Source organism: Amphimedon queenslandica, unplaced genomic scaffold (assembly GCF_000090795.2).
Source record: "Amphimedon queenslandica unplaced genomic scaffold, v1.1 AMPQUscaffold_13382, whole genome shotgun sequence".
Taxonomy (NCBI): Eukaryota; Metazoa; Porifera; class Demospongiae; order Haplosclerida; family Niphatidae; genus Amphimedon; species Amphimedon queenslandica.
The window spans coordinates 60,260-78,994 of record NW_003546382.1 but is presented as its reverse complement, the minus strand read 5'-3'; the positions used below and the strand labels follow the sequence as shown (position 1 = coordinate 78,994).

The 18,735-nt window shown below is 35.3% G+C and overlaps 3 protein-coding genes and 1 long non-coding RNA gene across 4 annotated transcripts; 2 read left to right on the top strand and 2 right to left on the bottom strand.

Moving 5' to 3' along the window:
* Positions 1–251: 251 nt before the first annotated feature.
* On the bottom strand, positions 252–993 carry LOC109582466 (uncharacterized). Its single transcript, XR_002185103.1, has 3 exons — positions 809–993; positions 652–763; positions 252–340 (listed from the first exon to the last, which is right to left on the bottom strand). It is a non-coding gene; the product is annotated as an uncharacterized LOC109582466 (long non-coding RNA).
* Positions 994–4,081: 3,088 nt separating this feature from the next.
* LOC105312917 (denticleless protein homolog) lies at positions 4,082–8,310 on the bottom strand. Its single transcript, XM_019997161.1, has 15 exons — positions 8,246–8,310; positions 8,124–8,200; positions 7,948–8,080; positions 7,842–7,900; positions 7,667–7,787; positions 7,558–7,626; positions 7,117–7,211; positions 6,990–7,069; positions 6,456–6,532; positions 6,325–6,388; positions 6,198–6,238; positions 6,078–6,144; positions 5,741–5,876; positions 4,687–4,798; positions 4,082–4,369 (listed from the first exon to the last, which is right to left on the bottom strand). The coding sequence occupies exons 1-15, from the start codon at positions 8,289–8,291 to the stop codon at positions 4,164–4,166; spliced, it is 1,383 nt and encodes a 460-aa protein (XP_019852720.1). The 5' UTR covers positions 8,292–8,310; the 3' UTR covers positions 4,082–4,163.
* Positions 8,311–8,375: 65 nt separating this feature from the next.
* Positions 8,376–12,051, top strand: LOC105312916 (protein unc-93 homolog A-like). Its single transcript, XM_011405925.2, has 4 exons — positions 8,376–8,474; positions 8,532–9,619; positions 9,991–10,255; positions 11,425–12,051. The coding sequence occupies exons 2-4, from the start codon at positions 8,603–8,605 to the stop codon at positions 11,901–11,903; spliced, it is 1,761 nt and encodes a 586-aa protein (XP_011404227.1). The 5' UTR covers positions 8,376–8,474; positions 8,532–8,602; the 3' UTR covers positions 11,904–12,051.
* A 2,543-nt stretch (positions 12,052–14,594) lies between these two features.
* On the top strand, positions 14,595–16,323 carry LOC109582467 (uncharacterized). Its single transcript, XM_019997185.1, has 3 exons — positions 14,595–14,727; positions 14,783–15,916; positions 15,998–16,323. Exons 1-3 carry the CDS (start codon positions 14,595–14,597, stop codon positions 16,249–16,251), a joined length of 1,521 nt encoding a protein of 506 aa, XP_019852744.1. The 3' UTR covers positions 16,252–16,323.
* The last annotated feature ends 2,412 nt before the right edge of the window (positions 16,324–18,735 follow it).

The following is an 18,735-nucleotide window of genomic DNA, read 5'->3' as shown; positions in this document are numbered from 1 at the left end:
TTTTTCTTTATTTTTTTTATTAGATATGGTAGCACCGGTCAGTATCTGGAATCAATTGGGTTTACTCTGAAGATAAAGAATCATTGAAATCAATACTTCTTCATTAGCATAGATCTGATCTTCATTATATAACATTAACTTTTATTAAAAAATAAATTTATAGTTTTTTGTGATAAAGGCGTTGTGTCCTTATTCATTTTTATCTTTTTACTTCTTGTCTCTGGTGATGTAACTGAGCTCTTTCTTTTTTTAATGAGTACTTTGTCAGGAGTAGTAGTGCCAGATCTAATAGCATCATTTCCAATTGACGTGTTTTCTATTGGCCTGAGAACAGGAGGCTCTGGGGTAGGGTAAAAGAAAAAGAGAACGTGGCCTTGAAATCTTTTCTAAAGTAATAATTCTTATTGATACAAGTACGTTCCTCAAGCTTCTTATATAGCAGCAAAACTGACTCACTTTTGCAGTAAAAAAGAATGTGTGCAAATGATAAGTTTTGCCTTGTACAATGTACATATAATCAAGGCAAAGAATCACTAGCTTTGTGCTAAGTAAGCGCATACCATTAATAAGAAAGTGCAAGTACATGTACATGTACATGTATCAGAGAAGGTAAGGAGAGGAAAAGAGGAGCAAATAACTAAGTTGCTGTACCTTGTTTTTCTGTACTCCTTTCGGCATATCCTATCATTTCTTCTCTCCCTCTCTCTTTTACTTCATTTGTTCTCCAAATTCTCAAGTCACACGAATCAGAACATGTCACAATCTATTGACATAATGATCACATCAGTATGGGGGCAATTAAAATTACTGAGTAGAGGCGTTGTGTCCTTATTCATATTTATCTTTATTCTTTATCTCTGATGATGCTGAGTTTTTTCTTCTTTTACAAATGACCTGGAGGTGAAGTCCCCAGGTCATCCTTAAGATTGCACTGTTGTGCTATCTGATACCATTTTTTAATCCTACAAACAAACGTGTGTATGCCCCAATAAAACATGTATAAAGGAGAGTAAGATTTTTTTATTGCCACTATTTATTCATAAATTACCCTTGTCCATGCTAATGATGATAAAGTTGCATTGCTGGTACTTTTTTAGTTAGCCCATCACAGATTCTCTATACACATCTGATTCACTCTGGGTTGGTCACAGTTGTGAGTTAAATTTGTAATGATGTTCTTGGTAAATCTCTCCCAAGAGAAACATGGTCAATGGCCATGTTTGATATTGTTAACATAGTTGATGGCAATGTGAAATAATTCTTATGGTTGCATGACTACATAATGTAGTGCTAATTCTTTATAAGCATCACATACTCTCTATTTTTAATACATGTACACACAGAATGCAGCTACCATTTCTCTGTATTATGTAAACATAATCACTAAGCAAGTGTGGATACTATGCACAACTCTCTCTAGATAAGTGATCCCAGGCTATGTTCTCAACTACTTATCTCATAGGAGTTATGTACCCATAACACCTCCAGACAAGGAGTTATCCTACACTTATGTACTAATATTGCATAATATTTTTACTACCAGACAATATATAAATACTGCTGCAACCACATAAAGTAACTACTTTTGAAAATTTAGAACGGCTAGATCCTGCTACTTCAAGTGCAATGGAAGAAAAGAATAAGTATGAGCTCGATATGCCATCTTTGGTTCTGCAAAATCCGGAGAATGACTACGAATTGGTGGATTTTAGTACTAATGCAAGAAGAGATAATGCTCGGCCAACAGAAACAACACTAAGGAAAAAAGCATCAGAGCAGAAAACATGGAAGAGACTGTTACTTGTTATAGCTGCATTACAGTGCCTCATAGTATTACTACTGCTGGCATTACTTGCTTTAATGCTGCTACAATTATATGCCAGAGATGCCATCTCTCCTGATCATACCAGTACCAGTACTGCTGGAGGTATTGCTAGCACTGGTAACATAGTCTTTCCTAACTTCACCAAATGGTCCGATAATATAGTCATTAAAGTTCACCAGAGTCTTCCTGACTTCAATGAATGGGCTAACCGTGTTATCTCTAAAGTTAACAGCAATGTAACACAGTGCCTTCCTGACTTCAGTGAATGGGCTAACAGTGTTGTCTCTAAAGTTAACAGCAATGTAACAAGGAGCATTCCTGACTTCAATGAATGGGCTAACGGCGTTGTCTCTAAAGTTAACAGCAATGTAACAGGGAGCCTTCCTGACTTCAATGAATGGGCTAATGGTGTTGTCTCTAAAGTAAACAGCAATGTAACAGGGAGCCTTCCTGACTTCAATGAATGGGCTAATGGTGCGGCACAGAATACCTTTCAATTACTTCAGAGCTCTCCCAACTACACTGAACTTAATGAACAAATCTTACAAACTACAAGAGATTCTGCACAAAAGCTAATAAATATTGTCAATACTCTCTCTAATCTAGAAAATACCAGTACTTCTACTGCTGGAGTGGTTGATAATATACTACTAATAGCACAAGAACTATTAGTGCTACACAATGACTCAACAGCAGTAATGCACAATGACTCAACTGCTTTACCTACCTCTTGTAAAGAGATTAAGGAGAGGCAACCACTCAGTCCATCAGGTGTGTATCTACTGTCAAACACTAGTTCTACTTATACTGCTTACTGTAATATGGAGGAGTTGTGTAACTCTACTGGTGGATGGACAAGACTAGCATATCTGGATATGACTGATGCTACACAGAACTGTCCTTCTGGGTTTAGACTGTACCAGTCAGGAGGAGTTAGAGCTTGTGGTAAATCAAGTGGTGGCTGTGTATCAGTTCAGTTCCCATCTAATGGTACCAGTTATTCTCAGATATGTGGTAGAGTAACAGGATATCAATATGGCCATGTAGACACTCTTAATTATCATGTCGGTATTAATTCTTATTATGTTGATGGTGTTAGTATCACTCGTGGGTCTCCTCGTCAACATGTCTGGACACTAATGGCTGGTGGTAATCAAGTCTTTTCTTATGAATGTCCATGTAATACTGGTAGTACAGTATCAGTGCAGTCTTTTATTGGTAATAACTACTTCTGTGAATCTGGTAATCCTTATAGTAGCACATCAAGTACCCTCTACACATCTGATCCACTATGGGATGGTCAAGGTTGTGGTTCTCTTGAATCACCTTGTTGCAATGTTCCTGGTATCCCATGGTTTCACAGAGACTATGGTAGCAACACCACTACTGACTATATTGAGTTGAGGGTGTGTACTAATGCTGGAGGTGAAGACAGTCCTGTTAGTTATTATGAGATTTATGTTAAGTAGTGAAGTGTGTGTGTGTGTTAGCAATTTTGCATGTGTGTGATAACCTTCATAGAACATTGTGATAATTTTTCTCTTAAAGTGCTGTTATAATTAACTTTTTCATGTTGTTGATCTACCTTTAAATATTTTTAAAACATAAAATAAAAATCAGACCTATAAAAATACAACTAAAATTGGTATTACAACTGGCATTACCATTTCTGTTAATATTGCAAAGTTAATGACATGGCAACCAATAACACAATGACAGTATATAACATAAGCTGATATTCAATACAACAATGTCTCATTGTTGTATTGAATACAGTACAAATCAAAGCAACAGTTATTATATTCATAGTCATGTTTACTGCAATCAAAAAGATATACATGTACAATTATTTCCACAAGCTTATGTTATTTATTACATTAAACCGGTTTGAAACTAATAAAGGCTAGTTTACAATACGACGTTGGGCCAACGTACCGTCAATTTTTAATCAAAAGTGTTGGCAATTTGACCTTTTAATGCATGCTTTCCGCTAGAATAGAACCAGATTCTATTCCTGTGTCAGCGTAACATCAGGACTAGCATAATATTGTAAACCAGCTTTTAGGGGAGAAAACTAACTGACCTCCAGACCAGTACTCGACGACCTCTACATACCTGCTGTAATCACAGACAATAAAACCAGTAATCTCACAGAGCACAAGGACACCTTCATATAAACATTCAAATTGTCTTTCTTTATTTTTCATTAGATGTGGTAGTACCATACAGTCAGTATCTGGAATCAATTGGGTTTACTCTTGAAGATCAAGAAATCATCGAAATCAATACTTCTTCATTAGCACAGATATACATGTAGCCTTCATTATAATTTACAACATTAACTTTTATTAAAAAATGAATTTATAGTTCTTTGTGATAGAGGTGTAGTGTCCTTATTCACTTTTATCTTTTTACTTTTCATCTCTGGTGATGTAACTGAGTTCTTTCTTTTTTTAATGAGGACTTTGTCAGGAGTAGTAGCGCCAGATCTAATAGCATCATTTCCAATTGATGTGTTTTCTATTGGCCTGAGAACTGGAGGCTCTGGGGTAGGGTAAAAGAAAAGGAGAACTTAGCCTTGAAATCTTTTCTAAAGTAATAATTCTTATTGATACAAGTACGTTCCTCAAGCTTCTTATATAGCAGCAAAACTGACTCACTTTTGCAGTAAAAAAGAATGTGTGCAAATGATAAGTTTTGCCTTGTACAATGTACATATAATCAAGGCAAAGAATCACTAGCTTTGTGCTAAGTAAGCGCATACCATTAATAAGAAAGTGCAAGTACATGTACATGTACATGTATCAGAGAAGGTAAGGAGAGGAAAAGAGGGGCAAATAACTAAGTTACTGTAACTGTACCTTGTTTTTCCGTACTTCTTTCGGCATATCCTATCACTTCTTCTCTCCCTCTCTCTTTTACTTCATTTGTTCTCCAAATTCTCAAGTCACACGAATCAGAACACGTCACAATCTGTTAACATAATGATCACATCAGTATAGGGGCGATTAAAGGCTGGTTTATACAATACTGTATAGCGGGAAATTTTCGAGGATAACAAATTTTGCGAATTTCCCGGATTTTTTCACGATCCATGAAATTAAATTCCTTGAAAATCAATTTAATACGGTACAAGATGGCAGATTAGTGGAAATTTGCGAAAATTAATCCGCAAACTTCCGGATATGGGTCATTCACAAAATTTATTATCCTAAAAAAAACCCGCTATACGGTATGACATTAGGCCAACGTATCACCAATTTTTAATCAAAAGGGTGGGCGATTTGACCTTTTGATGCATGCTTTCTGCTAGAATAGAGCCAGATTCTATTTCAGCATCAACATAACGTCAGGACTAGCGTAATGCTGTAAACCAGCCTTAAAATTACTTGAAAATTTTTTGATATTAGATGTTGCTGTTCCTATTACATTAATTAACTGGAACAATTACTAGTACGTGTCAGTACATGATACTAAGCTCCAGATACTTTTAAAATTTCTTTTAAAATCCAATTTTAATTAGATTCCGCTCAAAGTTTCTAGACAACATAAGTACATGCATATGCATCAGAAAAATTGTAAAAATAGAAAAATCCCTCTCAGTCATTTTTGACAAAATCTGATCAATGACCGTGTACTATAGTACAGGGTCTTTGGCCTGATTTTGGAGCAACTTTAAAAATTCTTTAAAAAATCCAATTTTGATCAGAATCAGCTAAAAGTTTCTACACAATATTAGTACATGTATATACATCAGAAAACATTATAAAAATGGAGAATTCTCTCCTAGCCATTTTTCATGAAATACACTGTACTATAGCCTATGGTCATTCGTCTAAATTTTGAAGCAATTAAAAAAACAAAATTGATCAGAATAAGCCCAAACTTTCTATGTAACATAAGAGCATTAGTTACCTTATCCAGCTGAGATGGACACCAGGCCACAGCTGTGACCTCAGTATCATGACCGACCAGCAAAGTGGGAGGAGAACGAGGTTTCTGAGTATCCCATATCACAGCATTCTTATGGGTAGAACCAGATAATAAAAACCTTGAACAGAGAAAGAAAAAAGAGATAGGAAAATTTCAATCTTTTATGTAACAGGTAAAAAGATAGAAAATCATTTGACCAAGCTCATATAAAATACACATAATTATAAATTTAAATTCATAATGTACATGTACATATACAATACATCTATACAGTACATGGACATGTGTCTATATGTACATGCACATGATGTGCCATTACCTTCCACAGACACTCAGTGCTGTCTTTATATAGTAACTTTGATTCTTATGACCAGTAAACACATCAACTAATGTTAGGAAGATGTGAATGATAAAGAGATAGAAAAATGACTAAACGAACTTGGTACATTCTTTAAAGTCACACTATCATAAACATAAATCCTAAAAAATACAAAAAAGATCAATTACATCAACACAAGTAACACAAGCATGTGTATACATTACACTAGATGTAATCAGTGTCCTACTTGTTATCAGTGGAAGCAGCATAAAGAAGAGATTGGTATGGATCACTTAGTAATGATGTGATACCTAAAAATAATAATAATTATTATTATAAATATTTAAAGTATAACCATAGCTAAATGAAATAGCTTACCATGACTCCCATACATGAACGTGTGAGATGGAGTGGGTGTGGTAGTTCTACCTCTTACATCCCATAGCTTGATACAACTATACAATAACAGAAGAAACACATCAAATACATTATACTATAATAGCCGCAAGAGTTAAATTTGGTGATTCTTTTGTTAAAAAAACTTGCAATGGGCAGATTTTGTATTGGTGATTTAGCAGCCATGAGTCATTGAGTAAGCTTAGAATGAAACAAAATGGTTGATTTTATCTTGACAGATGCTCATTGCAGCTACCAATATTAATATCCTCAAATATTTCCAGCTACACTGTATACCGTATAGCTAGAAAATTAGGCGAATTGACTTCAAAAGAGGTTTGGAGGTTAAAATTTGGTGAAATTTTAATTCTGTGTATGCTTCTATGGAACTCTATGAAATTGGAAACTAAAAATTTGGCAAATGGACCTTAATTCACCAAAATTTTACTCTGCCAAATTTTCTAGCTATACAGTATACAGTACACCCAACTCTGTAATAATAATCAATGGACTCACCTATCAGCAGCACCTGAGGACGCTACATAATGATCACGATGAAACAGAACAGACGTCACAGCAACCTGTTTCATGCTTACCTAATAAGGCAATTGTAATACATGTACATGTATAAATGATAGTTTACGATGGATTTCCTTCTGCTTGAAGAATTTGATAGTTTAATTTCTGAATTGTCTAAGTGAGCGTTTGGTACTTTACTGATAGGAACAGTGAAACCATCTGTACATAGGAGAGAGAGAGAAGAGAGAGGGAGGGGAAGAGAGAGAGGGGGGAGAGAGAGAGAGAGGAAGAGAGAGAGAGAGAGAGAGAGAGAGAGGGAAAGGAAGAAAATACAGATAAGTGTTTTTTGAGGGTCGCAAATTTTAAATATTTCGTGGATTTATTTTCTTCCTTATTTGCAGAAGTAAAATCTGCAAAAAATCAATTTAATACGGTACCCACAGGGTACATGGCAAAATTCATGAAATTAAAATCTGCAAATTGGAATTTTAGTAGATTTTGCGAAACATAATTCTCTTGAAAAACCCACTAATACAGTAATAAGGAAGAGAAGAGAGACACTAACCTTTACTGCTAGAGCAACGAGTGTCCCAAATTAAAATATTCCCTCCTCTACCACCCGAAACTACCACACCTACAAGAAATAGTTTAATAATTAAAATGAAATGATTTACATGGATTTGATTCGTCGATATCAACTGATTTGACGCTTCCAGTGTGACCTTTAAACCTCCTCAAAGCTGTACAGTCATTGATGTCCCACTGAACCAGTTTAGAATCACCAGATCCAGTTACCTAGGAAACAAGAATATTAATAAACACTTACTAACCAGTACGATGGCTACTGACCAGATGAGTGCTACCGGAAAATGCGAAATCAAAAATTGCATTTTTATGTCCCTTCCATTCTATTTAAAATGATCGTAGAGCGAAAGAAATTATTTCACTGATATACCTTTAATTAGAGAATGCTGTGCTGGCTTTTGTGAGTTCAAGAGCTTAATAGATCCATCTTCATCGGCAGTGACCAGCAGGTTACCATGAAGACCAGAGGGACTGAATTTACAAGCAAATGGAGGCACCGGCTCCTATAAAAGACATAAACAGCATGAAGTGTAAATTGGTTTTTACTCCTTCTCTTCCGTAAAAGAAAACGCTGTCTTCCGAGATACACTTGAACCTCTGTAGAAATCCATGTCCTAGAATATCTAAATACAAGTGATTTAGATAGTTTGGCGGCTGTTCTCTCTTACCTCCTCTCTGGAAAAGAGCTCTCCTATCAGATACGAGACCAGCCATTGGGCGCCTTTTTACCCGCCAAAACAGCTGACTTATTAAGGCGTGGTCCACTAAAAGGCGTGGCTGCCATGCCCTTTAATTAAACTCACCTTTATCTTTCGATATAAAACTGACCTGTGCAGCTTTGTTTGAGATAATCAGCAGTCAGCAGACTGTACAGGATAAAGACCTAGCTACTATATAGTAAGTTAGAATAAAGTCCATACTGTTAGTATTGCATCTATTATTGCATTGTTTCAGGCTTGGTTCTTTATCATTGTGGAAACACACACTGTTATCTATACAAATGCTTCTTTGGGAGGAGTAAAACAATGGAGGAGAACAACAATGTCACTGGGATATCGATCAAACCACTCCCACCTCTTGATACCTTGTCCCGTAAGGAACTGAGTGACTTAGTCTCAATAGAGCTGACCGATACAAGATACAGTACCAGGAGACGCTCATCGTTACACGAAAAGAGAGAGACCCTAACTTGCTGTACGTTTAGCAATCGTTCGAAAGCCTACAAAAATCTTTTAGGTACCAGTGCTTCATTCGTTGCGGTTTTTGGATCGTATTTGGGTATCTTAGGTCTACAAAGCTCAATAAATTCAGAAGCTGGTCTTGGCCTAGCTTCATCTGCTATTATCTATGGGACGCTCATAATTGCCTGTTTCTTTGGGCCTGGGATGGTAAAACTCTTGGGTACCAAATACTCCCTCATTACTGGCTACATATTATTTTTTTGTTACACTCTCTGTAACTATTACCCATCCTGGTACACTCTAGTCATTGGTGCCATTTTGAATGGTATCGGGCAAGCCCCACTATGGATTGCTGTTTTTGGTCACCCCATAGCCATAGCGATACTATACTGTAAAGACCTCAAAGAGACCCCAAGGCATGCCATAGCTTTCTTCACAGGGATCATAGCTGCGTCCATAAAACTTGCTCAAATATTTGGAAGTCTCATATCCTCCATAATATTAGTGAATGTGGACAGCACGGAAAACAATGGAGCAGCAAACCTTACCAATACTTCAACAAACAATGGAGAATGTGTTGATACATTTGGTCCTCCTATTGAGCCAGGCCCTATATACTACACATTGATTTCTGTGTATGCTTTGGCTGGTATTATTGGAACTATAATAGCAGCTGTGTTTCTTGATCATTTGGGTACCGAAAAGAAGTATCTCTCTGCAGGACAGATGTGTAAAGTGTACGTGGGGGAGAATTTTTTGCTCGTCGTGAAGACTTTCTTCAATTGGAAGTATCTCCTGATAATGCCATGGATTATTTTGAATGGAGTCATGCTTGGATTTATCACCGGCACATTCCCAAAGGTAGTGGCAATAAATAATAGTGATAATAATAAGTAGTAGTAATGATAATAATAAGTAGTAATGATAATATTAAGTAGTAGTAGTAATAATAATATTTTTGTTTTTTTGTTTTTCTCCTACATGTACGTGTACTGTACATACTTTATTTCTTTCTTTTATCTACCCTATCCTAAGTACATTTAAGTGCTTTTTATTTGTTAATAATAATAATAATAATAATAATAATAACAATAATAATAATGATAGTAATAATGATCATTAATAGAAACCTGTTATTACTTAAATTATTAGAGATTGGTTTCAAATTCCTTTTACAGAATAATGCTTATTAAATATATCATTTTATTCACTTTTCCTCACTCTCTTTACAGGTGTACATATTGGACTGTGTTGGTATACAGTGGATTGGTTTTGTACTAGCAGCCTATGGTGTGGGTGGTGTATTCTCTTCAGTATTTACTGGACGCATAGTTAGATTCATACCACAGTTCATTGTAGCTTATGCTGCCCTGAGTCTCTCGTTTGCTCTAGTGATGATCCTCCTGTTCTGGGAGAGACAGCCTAACTTTGTGTTTCTCTTTGGGTTTCCTATCGGATGGGGAATATGTGAGAGTGTCTACAACTCAATATCTCCAGGTTAGGCAGTTATGAGTGATTTCAAGCACATTGTTTTACTAATTTCTAACAAGCATTAGCTAGTAATAGCGAGGAGTACATAATACCTATACTAGTATACTGTAGCTCCTAAAATGTTAACTAGACATGTGTTAACTAGATAAGGTTTCTGTTTACAAGTATTCGTTTCCTTGGATGATGGTGCTTACCCATACACATCTCGCTTGTGTTTACTTCCATTAGTAATAACAAGAGTAGATAAGGGGGTAGATACTCTTGGTAATAATATAGTATATCCTTAGGATTTCTATTTAGTATTTACAAGTGTTTGTGTCCTTGTTGGATGATTGTGCTTGCCCATACATATCTTGCTTCTGTTTCTTAATATATTCTAGCCTTATGATGGCTAGGATTTACAAGTGTTTATGTCCTTGGTTTATGGTATGTCTCCATATCTTGCTTGTGTTTCCCTTCTATTACCATATAGCCGGAAAGTTTCGTGGCCAAAAACTTTCGTGGTTTTCGTGGTTTAGAAGGGCACCACGAAATTAAAAACCACGAATAATTTTAATTATTATTGAAAAGGTGTGGTATTATAGCAAATTAATGAGAGGCATGGCTGCTTTAATGATGATCCACGGAAATAAAAACCATGAATAGGCCAGAAACCTCCAAACCACGAAAGTTTTTTGCCATGAAACTTTCCGGCTATATGGTATTATACTTTAATCATGTACATGTATAATTGTATATGCACCATTTCATAGATTCGTATGCAGGGTTTCCCACAAGATTTATCCATAGTGCACAGCTTTTTGTCAGTTGCTCAAGAATCTGGTCAAAGACCCTAGTACAGGGACTTTGGCTAAATTTTGCGAAAAGTGAAAAGGGGAGAATCCTCCATTTTAATAATTTTTTGATGCATATACATGTTCCAATATTGTGTAAAAATTTTGAGCTTATCTCTGATCAAAATTGAATTTTTTACAAATTTTTAATGTCGCTCCAAATGTCATGTACTTTATTGTAGTGCTTGTCAGCTCATGAAGCTCATGCTGTTTAGCTCACTTAGCATGCTTTGTGGGAAACCCTGTCTGTACCTCCTTCTATATTTACACAATTTCATTATTGTCTCTCTTCCCCTCTCCCTCTCCCCTTCTCTCTTTCTTCATACAACTCATCTTACACAGCACTACTAAGCCAGTGGTTTCAAGACAAAGAGCATGAGGCTGCACTTAGTCTGCTACAAGTCTCCATCGCAATCGGATTTATAATTAGCTTCGTGGGTGGGATATACCTAAACACAGAAACTAGACTATGGATAATAACAGCATTCATACTATTGTCTTCCGTCACGTACACGCTTGTGTTCTTCCTTACAAGCTGTAACAAGCAGCAACTCCTACCATGCCTTTATGGAGGGGAGGTAGGTGAGACAGAGAGTGGAACAGAGCAAAGAGAGGAAGAAGATGTCATACAAGACTATGAGGTGACTGATAATGGCTCTCCTTGGAACAGGTTTAATCCATTGAGTACCAGGCCTAGTATAACTGTTAGAGACTCACATGAAATTGAAGAGAAGAAGAAGGAAATTGAGGCAAGAGAGGATGAAGAGGGGATGAGAAATGGCTCATCACGTTTGAGAAATTTCAAGCAATCTAGTGTGTAAATAAATTTTTTTTTTGGAAAATCAATTTTCTACATAATTTGTTAATTGATACTTAAGTTATTTTTACTTTGTCACTTGTTGATAAAGAAACTTTGTATGATTATAAATAATTAATATTTATTTGCAATTTCAATAGTAATAAGTTATACATTCTTGGTGAAATAAGTGGCACTGCAATACATGGCCAAAAGCACTACCTGAGATGATTGTGTTATGTGTTAAGTTAAAAAGTAAATGAAGTTGTTTCAAAATAATGCATGGTATTTCATCAAAAATGGCAAGGATAGAATTCTCCATTTTTATTACATTTTCTGATACACATCTTTTAATGCTGTGTAGAAATTTTGCGCTAGTTACAATCAAAATTAGTCTTATTGTGGTTCTTTAACATTATCACTGTCAATTACATTGAACTGAGTGTGTATGTGTGTGCAAAGACAGTGGATGGAGTGATGAAGATACTCCATGTCAAGTACACATAATAATTGTGTGAACAAATCATAACAAACAGTCCAAAATTGAAAGCTCAAATATTGTAAACTACAATACCTTGATGTGCTAGTTATAATGAAGCCAAATGTGCTGTTATTTATTAATAGTGCCAATTTATATAAAGAAATAGAGCTGTAGATAACCATAAGCAGTGCTAGTAAAGAGATGGAAAACAAGACAATGTCAACAAGCTTTCAAAGTGAAGCTAAGGATTTCAATGAAGAAATGAAGCTAACACAAAACACAGCCTATCAACCAGTAGTAAAGACTGATACTAGTACTGAAGAAGCAATGTACTCAGATCTTCATGACTACTCAGGTATATACCATACAAGTAATTTATTATTGAAACTAATGTATGATATATTTATTAGATTATCAGCTACCAAAAGCTAATGTTAAGGATACCAAACCTCCTCAACAACCAGTGCAGTATACTGTAGGAAAGAAGTCATTAGCTGTAATAATAATTCTACTGGTGATCATAATATTCCTATTGGTAGCTATACTTGTACTTAACTTAATATCAAAAGATACCTTCATGAGTACATGTACAAGTAATGCAAGCAGTAATAGTGCTGGCCTCACTAATAGTGGTAATACTGCTATTAACTGTAACCTGTCACTAATACAGGATAAAATAGATCATTTAATGAAACTGTGTGCCACTAAAAATGACTCATTACTTCAGAGTAATGTGGAATATATCATGGAACAGATTAATGAGCACAATGTTAACAGTAACCTCTCACTGATACAGGATACAATGAATAGCATAATTCAACAGATTATGGTACATGCTAATAATACCAACAGGTCTACAGATGAGCTACTTCAATTACTGAACACTAGTCTTATTAAAGATATTAGTATACCAACTGCTGCTGCTGTTAATGATGTACTACTAATAGTCAATGAATTATTAGTGATACAGCAGAATCGATCCTCTTTGTTTTATTCTGCTATTCGACTCATTTCTTGTAAAGATATTAAAGCAGCTTATCCCGACAGCCCTTCTGGTTACTATTATGTTAACAGTCGCAATATATACTGCAATATGAGAGAGCTGTGTGGACAAGATGGAGGATGGACAAGAATAGCTTATCTTGATATGAATGATATGTCACAGAACTGTCCCTCTGGACTTCAGGAATTGATGACTGGAGGCATTAGAGTTTGTAGGAGAGAGGGTAATTCTGCTGGTTGTAGGTCTAACATATTCCAAACAAATGATATCAGTTATAGTCAAATATGTGGTAAAGTGGTTGGATATCAAAAGGGAAGGACTAATGGAGCCAACACTAACATTGATGATATCAATAATGCTTATATTGATGGAGTCAGTATCACACGTGGGTCACCTCGTCAACATGTCTGGTCTTATATAGCTGGGTTTAGGTCAAGTACTAATGGAGGTTTTACATGTCCTTGCAATACTGGAGCAAATAATACAGTTCCATCATTTGTAGAAAAGCACTACTATTGTGAGTCAGGTACAAACAGTGCTCCTTCCAATGGTACAGTATACACTACTGATCCATTGTGGGATGGAAATAACTGTCTTACAATTGAAGCTCCTTGTTGTAATGGTACTGGTCTTCCATGGTTCTTCAGAGATTATGGTAATGCTACTATTACTGATTACATTGAACTGAGGGTGTGTGGGGATAAAAATTGGGATAATGAAGATACTCCAGTTCAATTGTATGAGGTTTATGTCAAGTAAAGAAACATTTGTATTGTGTGTAGATCATTATTGTGTGTAGTGATAGAATTTATTTGATAGTAGTTTTATAATTACAACAATTATAATTATACTATATGATCTTAGAAACAATACTGCTATGTCACTGCTGTATGTACAAGACATAGCAAAAATGGCTTAATTGGTACCAAGAATAACAAGAAACATAAACGAGTATTATTACTGTGGGAAAAAATCATTATAAATAGTCCAAAATTGAAAGCAGAGATATTATACATGTAGACTACAATACCTTGAAATGCTACAGTTATTAGTAACGCGGTAGCGTTACTAAGTAGGATTCACCCCCAAACAAAATGGCTGCCACGACTTTTGCAGCCTTGCTATAATGAAAACAAACACGCTGTTATTCATCAATAGTGCCAATATAAACACAAGTAAAATTATATAAATAAATAGAGCTTTAGATAACCATAAGCAGTGCTAGGCAAGAGATGGAAAACAAGACAATGTCAACAAATGAAGCTAAGGATTTCACGCTAACACAAAACACAGCCTATGAACCAGTAGTAAAGACTGATACTAGTACTGAAGAAGCAATGTACTCAGATCTTCAGGACTACTCAGGTATATACCATACAAGTAATTTATTATTAAAACTAATGTATGATATATTCATTAGATTATCAGCTACCAAAAGCTAATGTTAAGGATACCAAACCTCCTCAACAACCAGTGCAGTATACTGTAGGAAAGAAGTCATTTGCTGCAATAATAATTCTACTGGTGATCATAATATTCCTATTGGTAGCTATACTTGTACTTAACTTAATATCAAAAGATACCTTCATGAGTACATGTACAAGTAATGCAAGCAGTAATAGTGCTGGCCTCACTAATAGTGGTAATACTGCTATTAACTGTAACCTGTCACTGATGCAGAAAAATGTGGAGGATATAAAGGAAAATTGTGCCACTAAAAATAGCTTGTTACTTCTCCAGAGTAATGTGGAGGATATGAAAGAACAGATTAATGAACACAATGTTAACAGTAACCTCTCACTGACACAAAGCACAATGAATCAAATATTACTAATCCTTAATGCAATAGATAATATCTCACTGGCTCTGCAGAACAAAATAGATCACTTAATGGCACAGGTTAATGAACACAATGTTAACAGTAACCTCTCACTGATACAGGACACAATGAATAGCATAATTCAACAGATTATGGTACATGCTAACAATACCAACAGGTCTACAGATGAACTACTTCAATTACTGAACACTAGTCTTATTAAAGATATCAGTATACCAACTGCTGCTGCTGTTAATAATGTACTACTAATAGTCAATGAATTACTAGAGATACAGAATGGATCCTCTACTCAAACTGTTTCTTGTAAAAATATTAAAACAGCTTATCCCAACAGTCCTTCTGGTTACTATCATTTTAATAGTCGCAATATATACTGCAATATGGGAGAGCTGTGTGGACAAGATGGAGGATGGACAAGAATAGCTTATCTTGATATTACTATGAACTGTCCTTCTGGACTTCAGGAATTGATGACTGGAGGCATTAGACTTTGTAGGAGAGAGGGTGATTCTGCTGGTTGTAGGTCTAATGTATTCCAAACAAATGGTATCAGTTATAGTCAAATATGTGGTAAAGTGGTTGGATATCAAAAGGGATCAACTGATGCTGTTCACACTAGCGTCAATAATATTAACGGTGTTTATGTTGATGGAGTCAGTATCACACGTGGGTCACCTCGTCAACATGTCTGGTCTTATATAGCTGGACTATCAAGTAATATTAACAGTTATACTTCAGCAGTTTGTCCTTGCAACAGTAATGCTCATGCAAATAACAAAGTTCAATCATTTGTAGGCGAGCATTACTATTGTGAAGCTGGGAGTGTAAATTTTCCTTCACAAGTAGTATACACTGATGATCCATTGTGGGATGGAAAAAGCTGTTTTTCAAATGAAGCTCCTTGTTGTACAGGTACTGGTCTTCCGTGGTTCTTTAGAGATTATGGTAATGCTACCATTACTGATTACATTGAACTGAGGGTGTGTGGTCATGAGGGACATAACAGTGATGATACTCCAGTTCAATTGTATGAGATTTACATCAAGTAAAAAACAATAATTAAAGTAGTGTATGTCTTTGTTAGTAGTTATAGGTTTTTGAACATTGTTATTAGTATAATTAATTCAGTTGTGTAAATAAATTATGACAAACATTGCAAAATTGAAAGCAGAGATAATACAAATTACAATATCTTGACATGATGAAAACGAATGTACTGTTATTCAATTAGATGCCATAACACAAGTGGGTCACCTCGTCAATATGTCTGGTCTTATAGAGCTGGTAAAACCTCACTTACAAGTGCAAGTGGGAGTAAATTACTCCCACTATTATGTTAACAGTCGCAATATATACTGCAATATGGGAGAGCTGTGTGGACAAGATGGAGGATGGACAAGAATAGCTTATCTTGATACGACTATGAACTGTTCCTCTGGACTTGAGGAATTGATGACTGGAGGCATTAGAGTTTGTAGGAGAGAGGGTAATTCTGCTGGTTGTAGGTCTAATGTATTCCAAACAAATGGTATCAGTTATAGTCAAATATGTGGTAAAGTGGTTGGATATCAAAAGGGAACGACTGATGGAGTCAACAATAACAACAATGATATTAATGGCGTTTATATTGATGGAGTCAGTATCACACATGGGTCACCTCATCAACATGTCTGGTCTTACATAGCTGGGCATCAGTCAAACATCAATGGAGGTTCTACCTGTCCTTGTAATATTGAAGCAATTAATACTAATACAGTTCCATCAATTATAGGAGAGCACTTTTATTGTGAGTCAGGTACAAACAGTGCTCCTTCAAAAAGTCAAGTATACACTGATGATCCATTGTGGGATGGAAATAACTGTCCTTCATTAGAAGCTCCTTGTTGTAATGGTACTGGTCTTCCATGGCTCTTCAGAGATTATGGTAATGCTACCATTACTGATTACATTGAACTGAGGGTGTGTGGGAATCAAGATTATGCAGATGAAGATACTCCAGTTCAATTGTATGAGATTCATGTCAATTAAAAGAACATTATTATTGAGAGTAGATTATTATTGTGCAGAATTCATTTGATAGTAGTTTTATAATTAAAAAATATCTTAGAAGCAATACTGTATGTCCCTGCTATGCCTACAAGACATAGTAAAGATGGCTTGGTACCAAGAATAACAACAAACATTAAGAAACATAAACAAACAAATGATAAATTGCTTACAATAAACATTCACTGCACAAGCAACACAATAAATGAAAAACAATAGAACGTAGACAAAAGTAAACTGTCACATACACTATTGATACAAATCAAATTGAGACATCCATGCAGTGAGTTGATAATAATGAGTGGTACTTTTCACTGACATAAATACAACTTTATTTTGTGACCTTGCAAGTACCCAGTGCTAGCTAAAATAGTTAAATTTATTTATGAAATTGTGAAAATAAAACCCAGGAAAATAGGGTCAGTAGTTTTAGTGCTGTTATGTCAAAATGATCAACAATTAATTTTTTAAAAGGTAAATTCTTCAATCCACAAAAATTTACAGAAGTGGAATACTTAATTATTACTTCTATAGAGTATGCATTGTAAAGCAACATCAATGATATCAATAGTACTTATATTGATGGAGATCACATGTGGGTCACCTCTGATCTTATATAGCTGGGTTAAGGCCTGAATCAATAGAGCTTTAACCTGTCCTTGTAATACTGGACTGACTAATACAGTTCCATCATTTGTAGGAGAGCACTACTATTGTGAATCAGGTACAGACATTAATACTTTGAGTGGTCAAGTATAAATACTACACTACTGATCCATTGTGGGATGGGAATGACTGTCTTGCAGCTCCTTGTTGTAATGGTACTGGTCTTCCATGGTTCTTCAGAGATTATGGTAATGCTACCATTACTGATTACATTGAACTGAGGGTGTGTGGGAATGAGGAATGGACCAATAAAGATACTCCAGTTCAATTGTATGAGATTTATGTTATAACTTAGAGCTGTAAACATGTTTGTTGGGAACAAATAATCTTAATTAGCTATGAATGTATAGATACTTAATTTAAGTTCCAGTATCACTGCTGTGCATATAAGGCATAGTAAAAGTGGCCCAGTACCAAGAATAACAAAAAACAAAAAAGACAAACAAATCTTTGTCATACAGTTAGAAAATATTTACAATAGACTAATATACACAACATATCAGTTAGTAGACTACAAACATCATAATAACTTAATAGGACAGAGATATTATTGTATAATGTTAATTTAGGAGGAAGCAGCTTTGCTTGTTATCCTTTACTTTAGTCCAAAAGAGCAATGTATTTTATATTTCAGAACTATATTGTAACCAAACAGTCATTATAAAAGTCATGCAGTATTCATATCTTTCCTGTGAATGATGTTGCCGATTTATAATGATATTCATTGGGATACCGTAAATGGAAAATTCTTCAGGCCGCCATTGTGGAGGTATACTATAATCATTAATCATTAGTTACAATGGACCGACAGGCTAAAAACT